Consider the following 17,624-nt stretch of genomic DNA (forward strand, 5'->3'; position numbering starts at 1 on the left):
CTTCCTGTGACACGGATCCAGCTGTTTCCTCTTGTCCTGGTCACAGAGAGCAGAGACTGGAGCTGACCCTCATGAGGATGTTGAAGAGCTCAGCGAGGTCTCCCCTCAGTCTCCTCTTCTGTAGGCAGAACAAACCGAGTGATTCAAAGAAAATAATCCAGAGTTAAGCAGGAAATCCAGGTCCTAAACTCTTCCTCTGATTCTCCTTGAGGAGAGGGCAGGCAGCATCAGCGGCACTGCCTTGGCAAAACGAACCAGCAATTCCATAATTGCTCCCAGCTCCAGCCAGGCACAGCACAGGAGCAAACTCTGCCCAGAGCGGCACCGGCCGCGGGGAAAGGTCGCGCATCCGCGGGGATCATCCCGGTGCCGGTGGGATGCCGGGGCTCCGGGCTCGCAGGCAGCGCTGTGCTGAGCGCTGAGCTCCGCAGCCCGCCCGGAGGATGCTCCTGCCGGGGCTGTCCTTGGGAACGCGCTGCCCTGGAGGACGCTGGAACAGCGAGAAGCCGCTCTCGGGAGGAGCCATCGGCGGGGCTGCTGCCCTGGGCCCCCGGGCAGTGCCTGGCCCCGGGCCGGCGGGCAGGGGACACGGACACAGGTGAGGGGCCGAGGGCTCGATGCCCCCGGGCGGCTCTGCGGGATGCTCGGCATGGCTGCACCGTCCTCATCCTCCTCCTCCTCCTGTGCCCTGCCGGCAGCTGGCACAGAGCCTGCTCCATCCCCAGGCAGCTGCTTCACCTTCAAGCCTGCGAGCGATGTTCAGGCAGCGGAGGAGATGCGCTCATTTCCAGCAGACTGCAGGACATCCTGACTGCCAGCCGTGCCTACGGAAGCAGAACCATCCCTTCCTGAGTGCCGGACCCAGAGGTGACGGGGCCTGGTGGGACAAAGCCGAGGTGTGGTTGGCAGCCCTGGGGAGTGAAAGTGATGGGCACTGTCTGTGCTTTGGGTGCCAGCAGTGCCCCTGAGCTGGCAGTGCTGAGGTGACTTTAGGGCTGCAGTGCTCTGGGGAGAGGATGAGGAGAGAGGGGTGCTGGGGTGTGGATCAGGGCAGGGAGGCTGGGTGAGAGAGCCCATGCCCACGAGGCTGGAGGGCAGAAATGGGCATAAGGATTGGCTGGTGATCAGTGGGAAAACAGGTCCCAGTCTGGAGCTCAAAGGTGCTCTTTGCACAGAGGGAACTGGTTATGAAATTATGGCCAGAGGTGCAAGATGACCCCATGGAAGAGCAGCCTTAAAATGGAAGTGAACAAACAGCAAGTACCAGGGATAAATTCAGATCTTCCTTTCCAGAGCACCAACTCCATAGGGACCCCATATCTTGCTGAAAGTAAAGCCATACCTATAAGGACTCTTCAAGGCCCCTGAGACTGTGTCACAGACCTCTCTCGTCCTCACATCCCAACAGATAATCTTAATGCACAGATGTCCATGGACAGAGGACACAGGGGATGCCATGTCTGGCACATCCCTGGCTGGGTCAGGGTGAATGGCTGGTGTGGTAACAGCTGACACTCTTCCCTCCATGTGCATCCCTCCATCATCAACCCTCCCAGCACCACTCTGGGCATCACCACCACCCCTGACACCCCACTGCCACCAAGGTCAGAGCAGAAAGGAATGCTGGGGGACAAGGGATGCTCCTGTTCTGGGACCTCACAGGAGAGAGGCAGGAAGGTAAGGGGCACAGCAGTGACCTGCCTGCAGCCATTTCCTTCAGTGCTGCTTCCTCCCATCCCCTGCTGGATTTTGCCCCTGGACACTGTCATGTTCCTCTTTGCTCACACCAGGTTGCAGTGGCTGTCCTGGTATCCTGGTCCTGTCCTTACAGCAAACTGACCCTGGGCTGGATCTGCCCCCAGCCTGGACATTGTCTCCCCTCAAAGCCAGGTGTGCCCTGGCCCCAGCAGTCCCTGCTTGTAGGATCCAGCAGCTCTGCTCCAATGCTGCAGAGCTGGTGATGTGACATGGGACAAGCAGGGCTTGTCCTGGCACAGTCCTGGCCAGAGCATCCCCCAGCTCTCTGCTCCCCACTGCCCACACCCCTCTGTGAGCCCAGCCAGGGTCCCTCAGGAGGAGCCAGCTGGCAGCATCCTGCTCCAGGCAGGGGTCCTGAGGTGGCCAGAAGTGATGTGCCCAAAGGTGCATTCCAGGGGAGGGATGGAAGGAAGGAGGGCATGTCTGGACTGCCCTGCTCAAGGTCTCTGCCCACCAGCAGGGATGGGCACTGCTGAGTGACCAGGGACACCTGCAGGTGTGGGTGTGCACCTGCTCTGTGCCCAGCAGGCAGGAGGGGCAGGGCTCAGTCCCAGGAGGGCAGCAGATGTAGGTGGGTGCAGCAAGGTACAGGGGACAGCTTGCTGCCCAGATGGCAGTGAGAACTGAAAAATGCCCTGGATCATGCAGGGTGTTCTGACTCCCTCTGCTCTTCGTCTCCCTCACATCCAGTCTCTCTCTACCAGCTCATGCCTCATTTTCCACCAGCACCTTCATTTTCCTGGTGTGCTCTCCACAGGTCTGTATCCCCTCTCATGCTTTCCCTTCACATGCACCTCCTCAGCATGCTGGTGCTTTGGCAGAGAGGAGGAAGAGCAGCCATGCTGGCAGGTGGGAGCACACCAGGCTCCAGCTGTGCACCATCAGAGGTGTGTAAGGGTCAGGACATCTCAGCAGTGCAAACTTTTCTGATCCTAGGAGCCATGGCACATCCCCACACAACATCCCTACTGTGTTCCTCCTACCGTGGGTGAGAGGCCATGGCCAAGGACAGTCCCTTCAGTCTCCACTGAAATTTTCTGCATAAGGAGCAGCCCCAGGGGCCAGGTGTAGTTTCCAGAGGCTGCATCCTGGGTGTCCTGCTTAGTGGCAGCTGGCACAGGCAGGTGTGTGACTGGCAGAGCCAAGCCAGCAGCACAGGGAGCTCTGAGCAGCAGAGGGAAAGTGCTGCAAGGCTTTCCTGAGGACATCCCTGAGCAGGAGGACCTTGGTGTTGTGGTGCTTCAGAGGCAGAGGATGCACTGCATCCCAACATCTCAGCTTCCCCTTTTAACCCTGAGTGGGGTCCTTTGTCATGACCAAATTTGAGTGGAACCAAATAAGCCATTTTGCAAAGGAAGTGCATCAGCATCTTTCCTGCAGCATCCAGGGGCATTTCATAACCAAAGCAGCACCTGGCAGGAAGAATGTTTTGGTTTGAAAAGCCAGGTTTCTGCTAAAAAGGGCAGGAGCCTCCTTTGAAATTAAAAATGTAAACCCTCTCCCTCTGAATTATTATAATTTTGAAATTAAGGGCTCTCAGGTAAAGATATGGGAGTAGGAATAACAGTTCTTTACTAGGAAAATTAAAAATACAAATGCAATAAAACAACAACAACAGCAAAACCAAAACCAAAACCAAAAACCACTGCCAGAGTCAGAGCAGAGCTGATCCCCTGTGTGCCAGCGTGGTGTCCCAGCCCCATCCCAGGGGGGCTCAGCCCTCCTGCAGTGCCAGCTGTGGCTCTGCTGCAGCAGGGATCCTGCACAAGGCGGGAGTTTTCCTCTGCAGCTCCAGGGCTGCTGCAGATGGGCCTGGGCTCCCTCTGGCCATGCAGGGCAGCAGAAAGCTGCTCCTCTGGCAATGCAGGGGGCAAAGGCTGCTGTGCTGTGCCAGGCTCAGATTGGATCCAGGTAGGAATGCTTGGCTCCTCCCCTGGGCAGAGCATCTCCCCATGGGATGCTGGAATTGGATCAGCCCTGCAGGGACACTCACTGGCCATGGACAGCAGAGATCTCCTGCAGGGAGGATTGGCTGTGGGAGAGATAAAGAAAAAACTGCCCCATGAACAGCAGAGAACTGCCCCACCTCTGACAGATGGGGACAGAATTCACACCCCCATTTCCAACCTGAGACACTCTATCCTCAGGAACCCCTTGAACTCAAAGCCACCCTGATGGGACAGGTGCCCTCCACACTTAGAGCACAGACCCAGTCCCAGCCTCAGGAAGTCTCTGCATGTCTGGCAGCTTGTTATTCCAGCACAGATCCTTGTTTGTTTGCTCTGGTTCCTACTGGGAGCAAGTTTCTGCAGACACCTTGTTTAGTGCCTCAGTGCTGGTCATCTCAGCCATTCCTGGGCTCTGTCAGGGACAGTGGGAAGGAAGGGCAGTGTGTGATGGGGCTGTCTCCAGGCCTTACAGATGTGTTCTATCATCCCACACAGGGCACAGAGAATTCCTCAGTCTATCCTCTGGCCACTCAAGGATCTGCAGGTAAGAGAGAGGTGCTGATGGCTTTTTCTCCAGGATAAGGCTGTTCTGCTGCTGGCCAAGCCCTGGCCTTTGCTCTGGTGCTTGGGCCTTCTGATGTCCTAGCCCTCAGGTGGCACGGGGTGGCAATGGGTGGCACTGGCAGGGCTGCCCAGGGAAGCTGTTCTGACACACCTGCAAACACACAGGTGTGCACAGACACGCAGCTCTCCAGCAAGGTGACAGCATAGTCACCTCAGTGAGCTGGGCTGGGGTGGCTGTGGCCAGAGCAGCCCTTGGAGCAGACACAGGGAAGGGTTTGGGGTCTGTGGGGCTGTTGGGGTGCAGCAGGAGCTGCTGCAGCACAGCGGGGTGGGGGCTGAGGAGGAAGGAAGCTGCAGAGCCCGGCACGAGCAAACAGGAAGAGCAGTGGGGATGTGTCAGGAAGGATGTGCAGTGCCCCAAGGGCAGACCTGGCCTACCTGAGCCAGGCCCAGGGACCTGCGACCCCAAATCCACTCCTGCCCTTCCCTGCTGGGGAGGGGGAGCTCACCTGTCCTACCTGAGGTACCCAGGGGTGGTCGTGGGTGCAGAGGGGTGTCCCAACATGGACAGGGATTGGGACAATGGGGTGGCACAAGGAGCACACGGGCAGGCACCAAGGGTGGGAGGCACTGAGTGAGCCCTGGCACATTCCAGGGGGATGGGGAACAGCCAGGGCATGGCCTGAGCAAGAGGACAGCAGGCATGGGGGGATTCATGGCAGCATGGGGGGATTCATGGCAGCATGAGGGGATTCACGGCGGCATGCAAGGATTCACAGCAGCATGGGGGGATTCATGGCAGCATGAGGGGATTCACGGCGGCATGCAAGGATTCACAGCAGCATGGGGGGATTCATGGCAGTATGGGGGGATTTGTGGCAGCATGAGAGGATTCATGGCACCATGGAGGGATTCATGGCACCATGGGAGGATTCACCCTGGCTTCCTGAGGGGCTGTGGTGCGCCCAGAGCGGCCCCACTGCCTCTTGCCAAGCAGCCCGCCTCACACCTGCCCTCATGGCTGCTCCTGCCCATCCCTCCGTGCCCCAGGGTGGCACAGGGCTGGCCATGGCGTGTCACAGAGCCCATCGAGCTCACCCCACAGCCCCATTGGAGCTCCTGTGGAGCCTCCCGGGGCTCTGGGGAGGCCGGGCCATGCCTGGGGCAGGCGGGCCGGGGGGAGCAGGGCCGGGCGGGCCGGGCCGAGCTGCGGAGCTGTGGCCGGTATGTGTGTGGGCGGCTGCCGGGGTGGGGGAGAAGGAGGGAGAGGAAGCAGCAGAGGCAGCAGCTCCTTTGATAAGCGGCTTCCTGAACACTTTCAAACCGTGCTGTCAGGCCGAGCGTGCCGTGCCCGCGGGCCTGGGCCGGGACCGAGGAGCCCTCACGGCAGGCAGCAGGTAGGCAGCCCTCAGGGCACCAGGCTGGGCAGGATAGCCCCCAGGGCAGTGCCAGGCTGGGCAGGAGAGCCCTCAGGGCACCAGGCTGGGCGGGAGAGCCCCTGGGCACCAAGTGGGACAGGAGAACCCCCAGGGCACCCTCAGGGCACCAGGCTGAGGAGGAGAGCCCCTGAGCAGTCCCCAGGCAGTGCCAGGCTGGGCAGGAGAGCCCCCAGGCAGTGCCAGGCTGGGCAGGAGAGCCCTCAGGGCAGCACACCAGGCCTGTACCAGGCTGGTGGGCATGTGTGTGCGCATGGCGGTGCCAGGCAGGCCAGGATGCTGGGCAGGCCATGTGAGCTGAGGTGCTTCCCTGGCATCTCCCAGGTGTTCCTGGCCAGACTGGGATGGGAGCCTGGGCTGTCTCTGGTCAGCAGCTGCTCTTGTCCTGCCTGCATTGAGGGCACAGGGATGGTGTGAGTGGCAGTGGTGGCATTGCCACTCCCAGAAATGCCACCGGGCAGCAGGGAATCCTGGGCAGCAGCTCCTGCCCTAGCTGTGTTCCCAACCACCATGTGGACACCAGCTCTCCACAAGACCTCCCCGAGCAGATGGGCTGCCTGGGGTCCCACTCTTTGCCACCAAGAGCTCTGACTCTGCGTAATTCACTTGCTCTGGGTCTGTCTTCTGCTCATGGAGGAAGCAGGGGATGAGGAGGGGGCTCAGGATCCCAGGGTGCTGCTGCACCATGAGGAACTGTGTCCAGAAGTGAGTCAGCATCACCTGCATCTGCCCAGCCCTGGCGATGGAGGATGTCTGACACCTTCCCCAGCTGGGCTGCCCACAGCCTTTTGCTCAATGACCCAGATAAAGCAGTTTCCTCTTGACAGTTGCTGTGACCTGCAAGATGGAGGAGGCTGTCCCAGGGCTATGGGGCTGTTTAGGGTGCCTGGTCTGTGTGTCCCTGCAGCAGGAGATGGCCAGGCTCTGTGCAGTGGCTACAGCCACCTCGTGTCACCTGCTGAGCACTCAGACATTCCAGCTCCCAGTCCCCACCATGTATCCCCAGGATGAAGCAGGGGGATGTGATGGGGAAGGGCTGGGAACACAGGGCATGTGCTTCCATGGAGGTGGAGAGCCTCTGGGGCTCCCCCAGGCCAGGCTGTGCCTGCCACCAGAGTGGGTGTCCTCCTTCAGGGGACGCAGGTGGCCCTTGGTGCCATGCCTTGGTCACCAGTGTGGGCTGCAGTGCTGCAGGGAGGGTGACTGTGCTGCCAGCTCTCCAGGATATCTGCCTGCATACAGGGGCTGGGGGTCCTGCTTCCAGGACAACTGAGCACTTAAAACCCACCCCTTGCTTGCAGACCATCTGTGGGGGCTCCATCCAGCCTCATGGTGGCTTTTCCAGCTGCTTTTCTTTTCCAGCTGCTTCTCCTCCGATGGCTCCATGCTCTCCCAGGAGCTGAGTCCCCCCTGTGTGGCCCTGCTGTGCTTCAGGACGAGGGCTCTGTGCTTGCTGCAGCATGGTCCAGGCCTGCTTGGTGTGCTCCAGAGTTCATAGGGGCAGCCTGGCAGCCCAGGCAGCTGCAGAGGACATGGACAAGGCAGAGAAGCCCAGTCCCCCTGCCAAGAAGCACGTGCGACTGCAGGAGAGGTGAGTGTGCCTCGGGGTACCCACTGCACTGCTCATCCCAGGGCTCCCCTGACATTCCTTTGCCAGCCCTCTGCCTGCAGCTGCCAGCTCTGAGTGTGGAGGCAGCTCAGGACAAATCCCAACACCTTCAGTCCTTCAGGGGACTTTCTTCCCACCAGAAAGGCAAAATGTTCAGCTATCAATCATAAAATGTTCAGCTAGCTCCTGTTCCTCAGTCTCCCCATCTGCTGGGGTCTCCATCTGCCTTTTGCCCAGTGTGGGGTGGTTTTAGCTGATGATGCAGTGGGCTGGGCTGTCCTTCTGTCCCAGGGTGGCAGTAGGTCAGCCGGGGACTCCCTGTGCCTTGCAGGAGAGGCTCCAATGTGTCACTGGTGCTGGATATGAGCTCTCTGGGGAACGTGGAGCCCATCCAGCCTGTCTGCACGCCACGGGACATCACACTGAAGTTTCTGAGGACATCCAGCCACGTGCTGAGGAAACAGGAGCTCCAGCAGCACGCCCAGAGCCTGGCACAGCTCCAGGAGGAGTTCTCGGTGCGATGATCACGATTTTCCCTCTCCCTCCTCGCAGGAGGGGTGCCAGGGGCTGGCAGTGGTGGGGCTGAACATTGGGCTCTGAGCCCAGCTGTGCCCCACAGCCCCAGGGGGAGGGCAGGAGGTGTGGGCAAACAGGGGAGGGGTGCCCAGGTCTCACCTGGTCCCTGTGCACACGTGTCCTGTTGGGGTCCCTGCAAAACCCTGTCTTGCCCTGCTATACCATGCTCTTCTCCCAGCACTGCCTCTCTGGAAGGAGTCCCCCCACAACTGGAGTAAAGCCAGGACTCATCCCAGGAGCTGGCATCTCTGCTGATGCCTCTGGGCCAGCTCTGCCCTGCTGGGCAGCCAGGTCTGCCACCAGCAGGGGACATGAGTGGCAGCAATGGGCTTTTCCTCATGGCTGTTTTCTCCCCTTGCAGAAAATCCCACCCAACTTCGTGAGTCCGGAGGAGCTGGAAATCCCTGGCCGTGCTTTCAAGGACAGATACAAAACCATTCTCCCCAGTAGGTGCCACTGTGTCCCTTTGCCTGTGTTTGTCTGTGGGTGAGGGGCGGCTCAGAGCAGCCCTGGCACTGGCGTGGGCACCCCTGGGTGCTGTTGCTGCCCATGTTGCAGGGGTGTGCACAGTCCTGGGGTACAGGGGGAACTGCTCCTACCCAGGTGTGCAGCACTCCTGGGGCCTTCCATGTGCCAAGGGCATGGTCCTGGGAGGGTAAAGGCTGAGGGTGTTGTGGAGGGGCACAGCTGAGATCTGGTTACACAGGAATGCTGGGTTTTTCTTTAGAAAATCTTTTAAGGTTCTGTGAATGTCCTGGGGATCACTGCAGGTGAGTCACCCCACCTGCTCACTCCGGCACCTACAGGTTTGGGCTGTGCCCTGCCAGGGGAGGGAGGCTGAAGTGGGACAAGAACAGGCCTGGGGGAGGGTGCAGACAGCTCTGGGCATGGTGTGGAGCAGGAGGACTCAGGCTCCAGCCCCTGGGGTCGGGGAGGGAGGATGGGCAGGATCAGTGCCTTGGGTGAGACCTGTGACATCTTTCAGATCCTGAGAGCCGGGTCTGCCTCAGGAGGGCTGGGAGCCAGGAGGAAGACAGCTACATAAATGCCAACTACATCACAGTGAGTGTCCTCTCCTCCCAGGGCTCTCAGGGCATCAGGCTGCAGGTGCCACACTGCTCACACATGCTGGGGCACTGCCACCTGCTCTCCTGTGGCTGCCCTGGGGCTGCAGACTTAACTTGCCACCCCTGCTGGAGCTGGAGATGTGGCTCCATCTGCACAGGGCAGATACACTGCTCCTGTGGTGGGACAGTCTCAGGAGGGAGCTGCTCTCAGCTCCTGGGCACACTGAGCACCCCAAAAGGCTCCATGGCAGTGGCTTCTCCATGTGCTCCTCACACACTGGCCCATTGTCTGGCACAGGCATGGGAGGCAAGCTGTGCCAGCAGCTCAGAGATCCTCAAACCTCACTGATCCTGGGATTTCCTCTCTGCTCAGGGAGCTTGCTGCAATTTCCCAGGAAGGGAGCTAATTAAAACGGGGTGTGGCTTATGCTTGGCACTTGGTGGGTTCCTTTCCAGAGACTGAGAAATCCCCAGACCCTAGGGTGTTACATAGACAATTTAGTTTTGATTCCATCCCTGTGCAAACCCTTCCAGGCTGCAGTCTCTGCCAGAGTGGGATCTCTGTGAGCCAGGTGCCAGCTTTGCCTTTGGGGCAGGGTTCTGGCTGAGCCACTGATCTCAGTGCAGCACCCAGCCCTTGGGGCTGCCCAGGGCCCTGGCTCAGCCACTGATCTCACTGCAGCACCCTGGGCAGTGAAAACATAGGCTTGGATTATCGCTACTGCTACCTCTAGGATAGTTAGTAAGAAGACAACTAGTAGAGTTAGGAGTGAAACTGCTGGTATTGTGGAGAATGGGACTGCCCAGGGCCAGGGAAGCAGAGGGGAGCTGTGGGTGCTGTGAGTGAGCCATGAGGGAAAGCAGGATGTGGACAAGCAGCCCACAAGAAGTGCTGGCTGGGGTGCCACACAAGCCCCTGGGAGGTGGAGCTGTCAGGAGGGCAGTCAGGAGCACTTCTCTTCTGGTGCTGCTTGTGGCTCAGACCCACAGGAGCAAGCAGCACCCAGCAGGGAGGGTGAAAGCTCCCTGAGATAGGAGCACTGTGCCCAGAGCTGCTGGGAGCTCCAGGGGCAGTTTGCCCACGGGCAGCAGAGGAGCTGTGTGTTCCTGAGGCAGCCTGGCAGCTGCACAGCAGGTGACACTGCCACCCTGTCCCTACACCCCAGGTGTGGCACACCCAGGAATGCTGGGATTTCCTTTACAAGATCTTTTAAGGCTAAACTATTTAATTAAGAAATGACACCTAAATTATTTTCACTTTTAGCTCAATAACTCAAATGATTACTCAAAGTCCACAATGTGAGCTTTTTTGTCTCATTACAAAACACTACTTAAACTTACAAAGAAGAAGGTGAAGAATAAGGACTAGTAACTGGTTTAAAACTAGTTTATTTTAGTTATATATATATATATTATAGTAGTCTATTTTAGTTGTATATATATTATTGTATTCTAAAACTCTAAATTTTCTACTCAGTGAAATCACACACTTCTAACTGAACACATTATCCTAGAGCTATCAGTCAGCTTTGGAAGCTCTCTCTACACGCCCAGGTCAAACACAGTGTTCTCCTGGGTGTCAGAGTTTGTCAGCACAGAAAGTTTTAAACTCTCAGCATCCAGAACTCCATCATCTCCCCCTCTTGCTGCATCCCCTCTGCCTCACCTGACTGCTGCCAATGCACAAGCACTGCCCATCCCTGTGGCACACACACCTGCACACACCTGTGCCCACTCTCCCCTGTGTGCAGCTGGTATTTCCTGACTCCTTCCTTCCCCTTGCCTCCTCAGAGGTGTAATAGTGCAGGAATTTGTGGGCACATCAGAAAATTGGCAGCCCAGCCTGCCTGGGCATGCCTGGGAGGCACAGGAATCTGGGAGGGCTCTGCAGGTGTTTGATCACATCAGCCCCACCTGGGATTGATGCTCTTCCTGCTGAGGTGTTCCATGAAATGTCTTTGAGCATGGCTGTGGGGGGAAGGTGGAATTCCCAGGGCTGATACCCCCAGGGAATGACACTCCTGAATGGAAAATCACATTTCCTAGGGAAAATAAATCATTTCAAGGCATGAAATTAGGGCTCTGCAAAATGTTCCTGAGAACATTCCTGTTCCTTAGCTGGGCCAGTGCAACTTCTTGTGAGACCAGAGCATCAACAGATTGCTGGGAGGGCGTGGATTTTCTATACCTTTGGCAATTTTATACCAGGAGAAGTGTCTGGAGGCAGAGGATGCCTGGAGCTGTGAAGCAGGGATTCCTGTTTGTCCCTGTGGAAATTCCCCCAGTGAGGAGTGCACTCCTTGTGTGCACTTTGCCTTGCCAAGGCATCCATCAGCTACTGGCACACTGACAGTGCCCTTGGGTGTGCTAGGATGGACTTGCTCCTGGAGATGGGACCAGTGGGGTGGGGAGGATGCCTGGTGGCTCCTCAGCAGATCTGTAAAGCATTTTAAGGACAGGTTCAGTAGGAAACAGCACGTTTCAGCCTCTAAAGCATAGAGGAGAAAAGCGTGGTGGGGGCTGGCATCAGCTGGGCACAGCCGCGGTGCCCTCAGGGTGCCCTCAGGGTGGCCCGGTCCCTGACAGGCTGTGCTCGGCAGGGCTATGCGGGCCGGCCCCGGGAGTACATCGCCACACAGGGCCCCCTGCTGAACACCGTGAGCGACTTCTGGCAGATGGTGTGGCAGGAGGAGGCGCCCCTCATCGTCATGATCACCGAGCTCCAGGAGCGCAAGGAGGTACCAGGGAGCCTGCCCAGCCCTGGGCACAGCGGGAGGGGGTGCTGATGTGGGGCCGTGCACCCGCTCGCTGTACTTTTATCTCAGAGGGTTCCCTGATGAATCACAAGTGGAGGAGCAGATCCCCAGGGCTGCAGCCTTGGTCCTGGCTGGTTTTCCTCTTCACATGGCTGTGTGCTCTGGGCACTCTTTACCAGCTGGATAATAAAGGGTTAAAGCTGGATAAAGAGTTTAGGGCAGTCCCCAGGGATGGGGCAGAAGCAGTGGGCAGCAGTGCCCCTCTGGCCCCCAGAGCTTGCCCTGGGCTGAGCTCTCAGCCAGGGAATCCAGCCCAGGCACTGCTGCCCACTGCTTCTGCTTCTGGGGTGGGAGCCAACAGCACCTGCCTGGGGGAACTGAGAGCTGGAAACTCTTTCCTGGCCATGTCCTTGCTCCTTTCTCTCCCTGTGCCCTGGGTCCTGCTGCATCTGGAAGCTTCCTGGGCTGAGCAGGGATGCACATCCCTGGGGCCTGAAAGCCAGGGCAGGGCATGGGAGAGGGTGCAGGGGCAGGGATCCATCCCTTCTTTGCTCTCCCTCTGTATCACTCCACCTCCACCTTCCCCACTCCCCTACTGCCCCCAAGGTGAGAACCCTTCCCACCAGCACTGACTCAAGCACAATTCAAACATCCTCGAGGAGGGTCCTTGGGTGCCTTGAGCATCTCCACAGCCACAAACCTGCCTTGTTCTCCAGAAATGTGTCCACTACTGGCCTGAGAAGGAGGGCACCTACGGCCCCTTCACCATCCACGTGCAGGGGGTGAGCGAGTCTGTGGAGTACGTGGTGCGGGACCTCTCCATCCAGGTGGGTCTGAGCCTCATCCTGGGGGCACAGAGGGAGCACCTGGGGCCCAGCAGTGCCCCTGGCACCCCTGGCATCTCTGGTGAGATGGCAATGCTCTGTGACAGGAGAGAGGAGGGTTCATGATTCTCAGGAGGGCCCTGCCAGAGGAGGGGTGTGCAGAGCCTGGGGAGGCTGGGAGGGAGCAGGAGCCAGTCCTGGGGTGCAGAGGAGAAGGGTCAGCTGGGCAGAGCAGCACCAGCCTGGTATTTTTGCACTGTGGCACTGGGCTCTGCCCCATGGGCTCTCTGTGTCACCCTGGGCTGACACCAGCCAGAGGATCTGGCTTGCTTTGCCTGGGCTCTGGTGGCAGTATTGGAACACTCTGCATCTGTTCTCATCCTCTGGCTCTGGCCCTGGGGTCTCTCCCTCATGTCTGGCAGAGGCTCAGAGAGGGATTCAGAAGGAAAATGGCTGAGATGGGTGCAGGCTGCTTGAGCTCTGCTGAGCTGAGCTCCCCATTTCATCTGGCCCGTGCCCTCACATCCCCATTTCTCTTTGTGCTGTGCTGGAGAAGCTTGGGAAGGAATGCCGCAAGGTCAAGCACATCCTCTTCCCCTCCTGGCCAGACCAGCAGACACCTGAGTCAGCCAAGCCCCTGCTGCACCTGGTGGCCAAGGTGGAGGAGGCTCTGCAGACTGCAGCCAGCCCAGGGCCCATCGTGGTGCACTGCAGGTAAGAGCTGCCACCTCACTGAGCCCTGTCTGTGCTTCTGTCCAGGGTCAATCCCCTGTGAGTGCTCACACACAGGTCCCAGCTGGTGCAGAAATCCCAGGGCACAGCCACCCACAGCAGCTCCTGTCCTGGCAGCTCAATGGGGGCATTAGAGTGGCAGCTCCTGCACTGGGGTCCAGCAGGGTGGGAGCAGGAGGGGTCTGCATTGGGACCCAACCACCAGCCCCACCCTACACCCACATCTCCAGCTCTGGAAGGTCCTGCTTGAGCAGGGAGATGGAACCAGGTGGCCCCATGGTTGGTCCCTTTGAACCTGACCCATTCCTGCTCCCTGTGCCACCCAGCATGGCCTGTGGCTTGGATGTGGCCATGTTTCAGGACAGCCCTCCTGCAGGAGGTGGCCTTTGCCTGTTCTCTCCTTGCTGAGTGAATCTGGGGACAGTGGAGCAGAGCACCCAGCTGTCCCTATGGAACGTGCAGCATGCACTGCTGCAGACTGAGTGCAAACCTGGTGCTGGGGTTAGAGCCCAGCTGGGAGGGGAGGGCTGCAGAGCCCCCTGCACTGCACAGGGATGGGCACAGACTGGTTTTGTGCTTGCAGAGCAACCTCAGCTGGGCTGTGCCACTTGGCAAGAGCTCCCTGCCATGGCAGAGGGACCCCAGCCCATGGATTTGGTGCCTGGCTCAGAACCTTGGTCTGGCAGCTGGGGCCAGGACCCAGCCTCCCTCTAGGCAGAGATCCCAATCCAGGAGTACAGCAGCTCAGCAATTCCAGCACAGGCAGTGGGTGCTGAGGGTGCTCACAGCTGTGTCTGCCCTGCAGCGCGGGCATCGGCCGCACCGGCTGCTTCATTGCCACCAGGATCGGGTGCCAGCAGCTGCAGGACACGGGGGAGGTGGATATCCTGGGCATCGTGTGCCATCTGCGCATAGACAGGTGGGTACACAGGGCAGGGGGCTCCCTGCTGGGTGCCAGCCTGACAGCAGGGCTGGGGGAGGGATGTGGCAGAGACATGGGCATGGGCATCCCAAGGGGCACGGGGACTATGTCTGCTGGAAACCAGAAAGGTGCCTGGGGAAAGCAGGTGTGTGGATGGCAAACAATTCCCAGTGCCAGGCTGGTTCTGCAGTCAGAGCTGTTGTAGCTCTGAGCTGAGGACACAAGGGAGAGGAGAGGGGCTGTGAACCTGGCAGCCATCTGCTCCTCCCTTCCAGCTCAGCCACTAAGTCCAGAAACACTCCACCTGGCCACTTTTCAAGAAGTACAGGTGAAAATTAGCACCAAATCAGCTGCTAATCTCATTTTGAACAGCCCAGCAATGCTTCTGAACCCCTCCATTCTCTGGGCTGCTCTGCTGCCTGTTTCAGAGGCATCTTGATATGGCTGGTGCAGCGGGAATGTTTGTGCCGTGGGAGCAGAGAGCTGGAGCAGGGTTCTGTGTCTGTGAAGTGTCAGTGGTCCCTGCCTTTCCCTTGCAGGGGTGGGATGATCCAGACGAGCGAGCAGTACCAGTTCCTCCATCACACGCTGGCTCTCTACGCCTCCCAGCTGCCAGAGGGGGCAGCCTGCTAGTGCAGGGCTCCCGCCGGGCCCGTGGCTCCCTGCTCGGACCTCTCCTGCACCAGCCTGGGGATACCTTCACCAAAACCCCTCCTGATGCTGCCAGGCCACAGAGCAGCAGCATAAGCATCCCTCGGGTGCTCCCTGTGCATCCCACAGCCCAGCCAGCCCAACTGTGGCTTTGGACCCTGGGGATGAGCAAGGTGAGGTGCTGCACTGGCTGCTCCACGTGGCCACTGCTGCTGCCTCCAGGCAGATTTCACCCGCAGAAAGCAGCTTTGGCTTTTGAGAGGTGCAAGATCCTGACGCAGAAGAGCAAGCTGTGTGGAGGAACTGCAGCTGGCAGATGCTGGGAGTGTGGTTTGCCTTTCAGCTGCACACAAATGTCCACCCTGTCAGACACAGCACTGGTGGAACTACCCTGAAATAAACAGAGCCTCTGTCCTGGCTGTGCATCCTTGTGGGCAGGGCTGGGCTTGCTCCAAACATGCCCCATGAAGCTCTGCTTGCTAAAGACACACCTTGATGGCTTGGTGCACAGTCACTAACAGCGTTCCACAACTTGCTTTCCTCTCCACCTTCAGCCAACACCTCCTCAACAGCCTTAAAGCAGAATCATAGAATTATAAAGGTTGGCAAAGACCTCCAAGGTGATCAAATGCAACCTCTGATCGAACCCCACGGAGGCCACTAAACAGCATCATGAATTGCCATGTATATTTGTTTCCTGAGCACCTCCAGGGATGGTGAGTCCACCTCCTCCCTGGGCAGCCTGTGCCAGTGCCTGAGCACCTTTCAGGGAGGAAATTTTCCCCCATATCCAACCCAGACCTCCCCTCTCTCGAGCAGGGGAGATTCCCAAATGCAGTTTGCAAGTGATGTGTTCCCAATTGCCTTTTGTTACATGAGGGTGGGGATTTTAAATTCTTGGGGTTTTTTTTCTGAATTAAGAACAAAATAATATTTGGGTTTTATTAGGTTGGCTTTTTAACTGATAAATCCAGAGGGGGAAATATAGAAGATGGAAAAACATTTTGTCATAAAGCATGGAGATGGGAATACTCTGGGAAGTATTTTGAAGTACTATGAAGGTATCCAAAGCTGCCCTTGCCAATGGGCATCAAACACCCATTTGGGCAGTGAGGGCTGGGAAGGAGAAGGGAAATGCCCAGTCTGTGCCCACCCATGTCACAAGCCCTGACATGATCCAGTGTGAGATGCAGGGAGAAAAGGCTCAATTTTCCTGCTGGAAGATGTGTGTGCATGACCTACCCCTTCCCCCCTCCATGGCTCCCCAAAATGCAGCTGAATTGCTGCCCAATGGTCATCCCTGCCCACTTCCCTCCCTTGGCACCAGGCACAAATCTGCTTCCTGGCCCAGCAGCAGGAAAAGGAGCAGATCTCAAGTGCCATCCTTTCACCTGCTGCATTTCCATTGTCCTGGCAGAGAAATCTCTCTGCTCATAGTGTCAGCTCAGCCCTTCCTCAAGCTCCAGCCTGCCCAGCCAGGACATTTGGGGTGGAATTGTGTTCTCTGTGGGACTCTTGTGTGATGCTCAGGCACTTGGAGAGGCTGTGGAGCTTCTGCAAGCTCCCTGCAGGTCAATGCATGGCTCAGGACTTTGTCTTCTCTGGTAATTTGGTGTAACACTTGTCTTTAATGGTGTCTCTGAGGCACCCATGGAGGTTTGAGTTGTCAGACAGGCTTTATTCAGCATCCCCCTCCTCAAGTCTTTCTCACCCACTCCCATCAAGCAGGAGAAGTTGAAGACTTGCAAACTGCACCTGGACAGTCTTCCTGCCCTCCCTGGACAGCAGGACACACACCATTTTCCTCTTGCTTTTAGTGTGCTGTCCAGAGGAGAGCTCTTAGGGCAGGCTCAGGCCAAGGGCTGCCTGAGGGTCTCCCAAGGCATGCAGGAGCAGCACCAGGATCCCAGCTGGGCCAGGGGTGTTGTCACCTCCTCCCAGATTCCCCATCAGGTGCTGGGAGTTTTTCCAGCTCAGCTGTCTGATGCAGATTATGATCAGTTAAGCAGGTTTCCTGCCTTTGATCTCAGTTTCTACCAGCTCCATCTGCTCCACACTTACCTGGCCCCTGTGGGAGCTCTCTCCATCCTCTGTGGATGAACCATCCCCTGTGTTATTGCCAAACCCTCCCTGGGCTCAGCCCATGTCAGGGGTGAAGAAGAGTTTGTGTAGCACAGGTCATTGGGAGTGGGGCTGGCTCAGCCTCATCCCCAGTGGGTGCAGCTGTGAGCAGCACTGAGCCATGGAGTGCCCAGGGGTGCTGAGCAGCCACAGAGGGAACAGAGGGCACACAGGTGCACTGCATGAACATGAGGTTGGGCTAAAGAACAAGAAGGGCCAGTTCTTGAAGTCTCCTGAAGTGGTGTGTATTGGAAAAAAGCTCCCAATATTCCCAGTTAGATTGTGCCTGGGCCAGTCTGACCCTCGCTGCCGGGCCAAAGGCAGCAACTGCGGTGTGTCACCCCAGAGATACCTTGGCTTGCTGGTGGTTGCAGCTGGGCACTGAACAAGTCCAGGCTTGTTAGGAACCCCGTTTACCTCAGGAGGAACAGCTTCAGGCGATGGTGAAGAGAAAAAGGAGAGGATTCTGCTGGAGGGTTTAATGTCCAGAGGTTTATTCCATGGTTACAGAGGTCTGAACGTGAGCAACTGCTCCAACAGAACCACTGGCCGCATGGTCTGATCACCTTTTAAGCTCAGGGACAGGGGGAGGGGAGGTACAGGTGAGCCACCAACCAGGTGAGAGGGGCAGGGTCTCAGGGGAAGATGACACCCAGACA

At 58.0% G+C, this 17,624-nt stretch overlaps 1 protein-coding gene across 1 annotated transcript; it reads left to right on the forward strand.

The window, feature by feature from the left end:
• The first annotated feature begins 654 nt into the window (after positions 1–654).
• PTPN7 (protein tyrosine phosphatase non-receptor type 7) lies at positions 655–15,656 on the forward strand. The gene is made up of 11 exons (XM_058039635.1): positions 655–867; positions 4,203–4,251; positions 7,070–7,298; positions 7,648–7,831; positions 8,254–8,338; positions 8,878–8,954; positions 11,560–11,697; positions 12,432–12,542; positions 13,096–13,253; positions 14,077–14,190; positions 14,733–15,656. The coding sequence occupies exons 3-11, from the start codon at positions 7,168–7,170 to the stop codon at positions 14,824–14,826; spliced, it is 1,092 nt and encodes a 363-aa protein (XP_057895618.1). The 5' UTR covers positions 655–867; positions 4,203–4,251; positions 7,070–7,167; the 3' UTR covers positions 14,827–15,656.
• Positions 15,657–17,624: the final 1,968 nt, after the last annotated feature.

The sequence above is a fragment of the Melospiza georgiana genome, chromosome 23 (assembly GCF_028018845.1).
Source record: "Melospiza georgiana isolate bMelGeo1 chromosome 23, bMelGeo1.pri, whole genome shotgun sequence".
Classification (NCBI taxonomy): domain Eukaryota; kingdom Metazoa; phylum Chordata; class Aves; order Passeriformes; family Passerellidae; genus Melospiza; species Melospiza georgiana.

Excerpts from the sequence above, each read along its gene's own strand:
- PTPN7 (XM_058039635.1), top strand. The coding sequence starts at position 7,168 with ATGGTCCAGGCCTGCTTGGTGTGCTCCAGAGTTCATAGGGGCAGCCTG. Across the intron at positions 7,832-8,253 it reads AGCTCCAGGAGGAGTTCTCG|AAAATCCCACCCAACTTCGT; the intron begins GTGCGATGATCA and ends CTCCCCTTGCAG. Across the intron at positions 12,543-13,095 it reads TGCGGGACCTCTCCATCCAG|CTTGGGAAGGAATGCCGCAA; the intron begins GTGGGTCTGAGC and ends GTGCTGGAGAAG.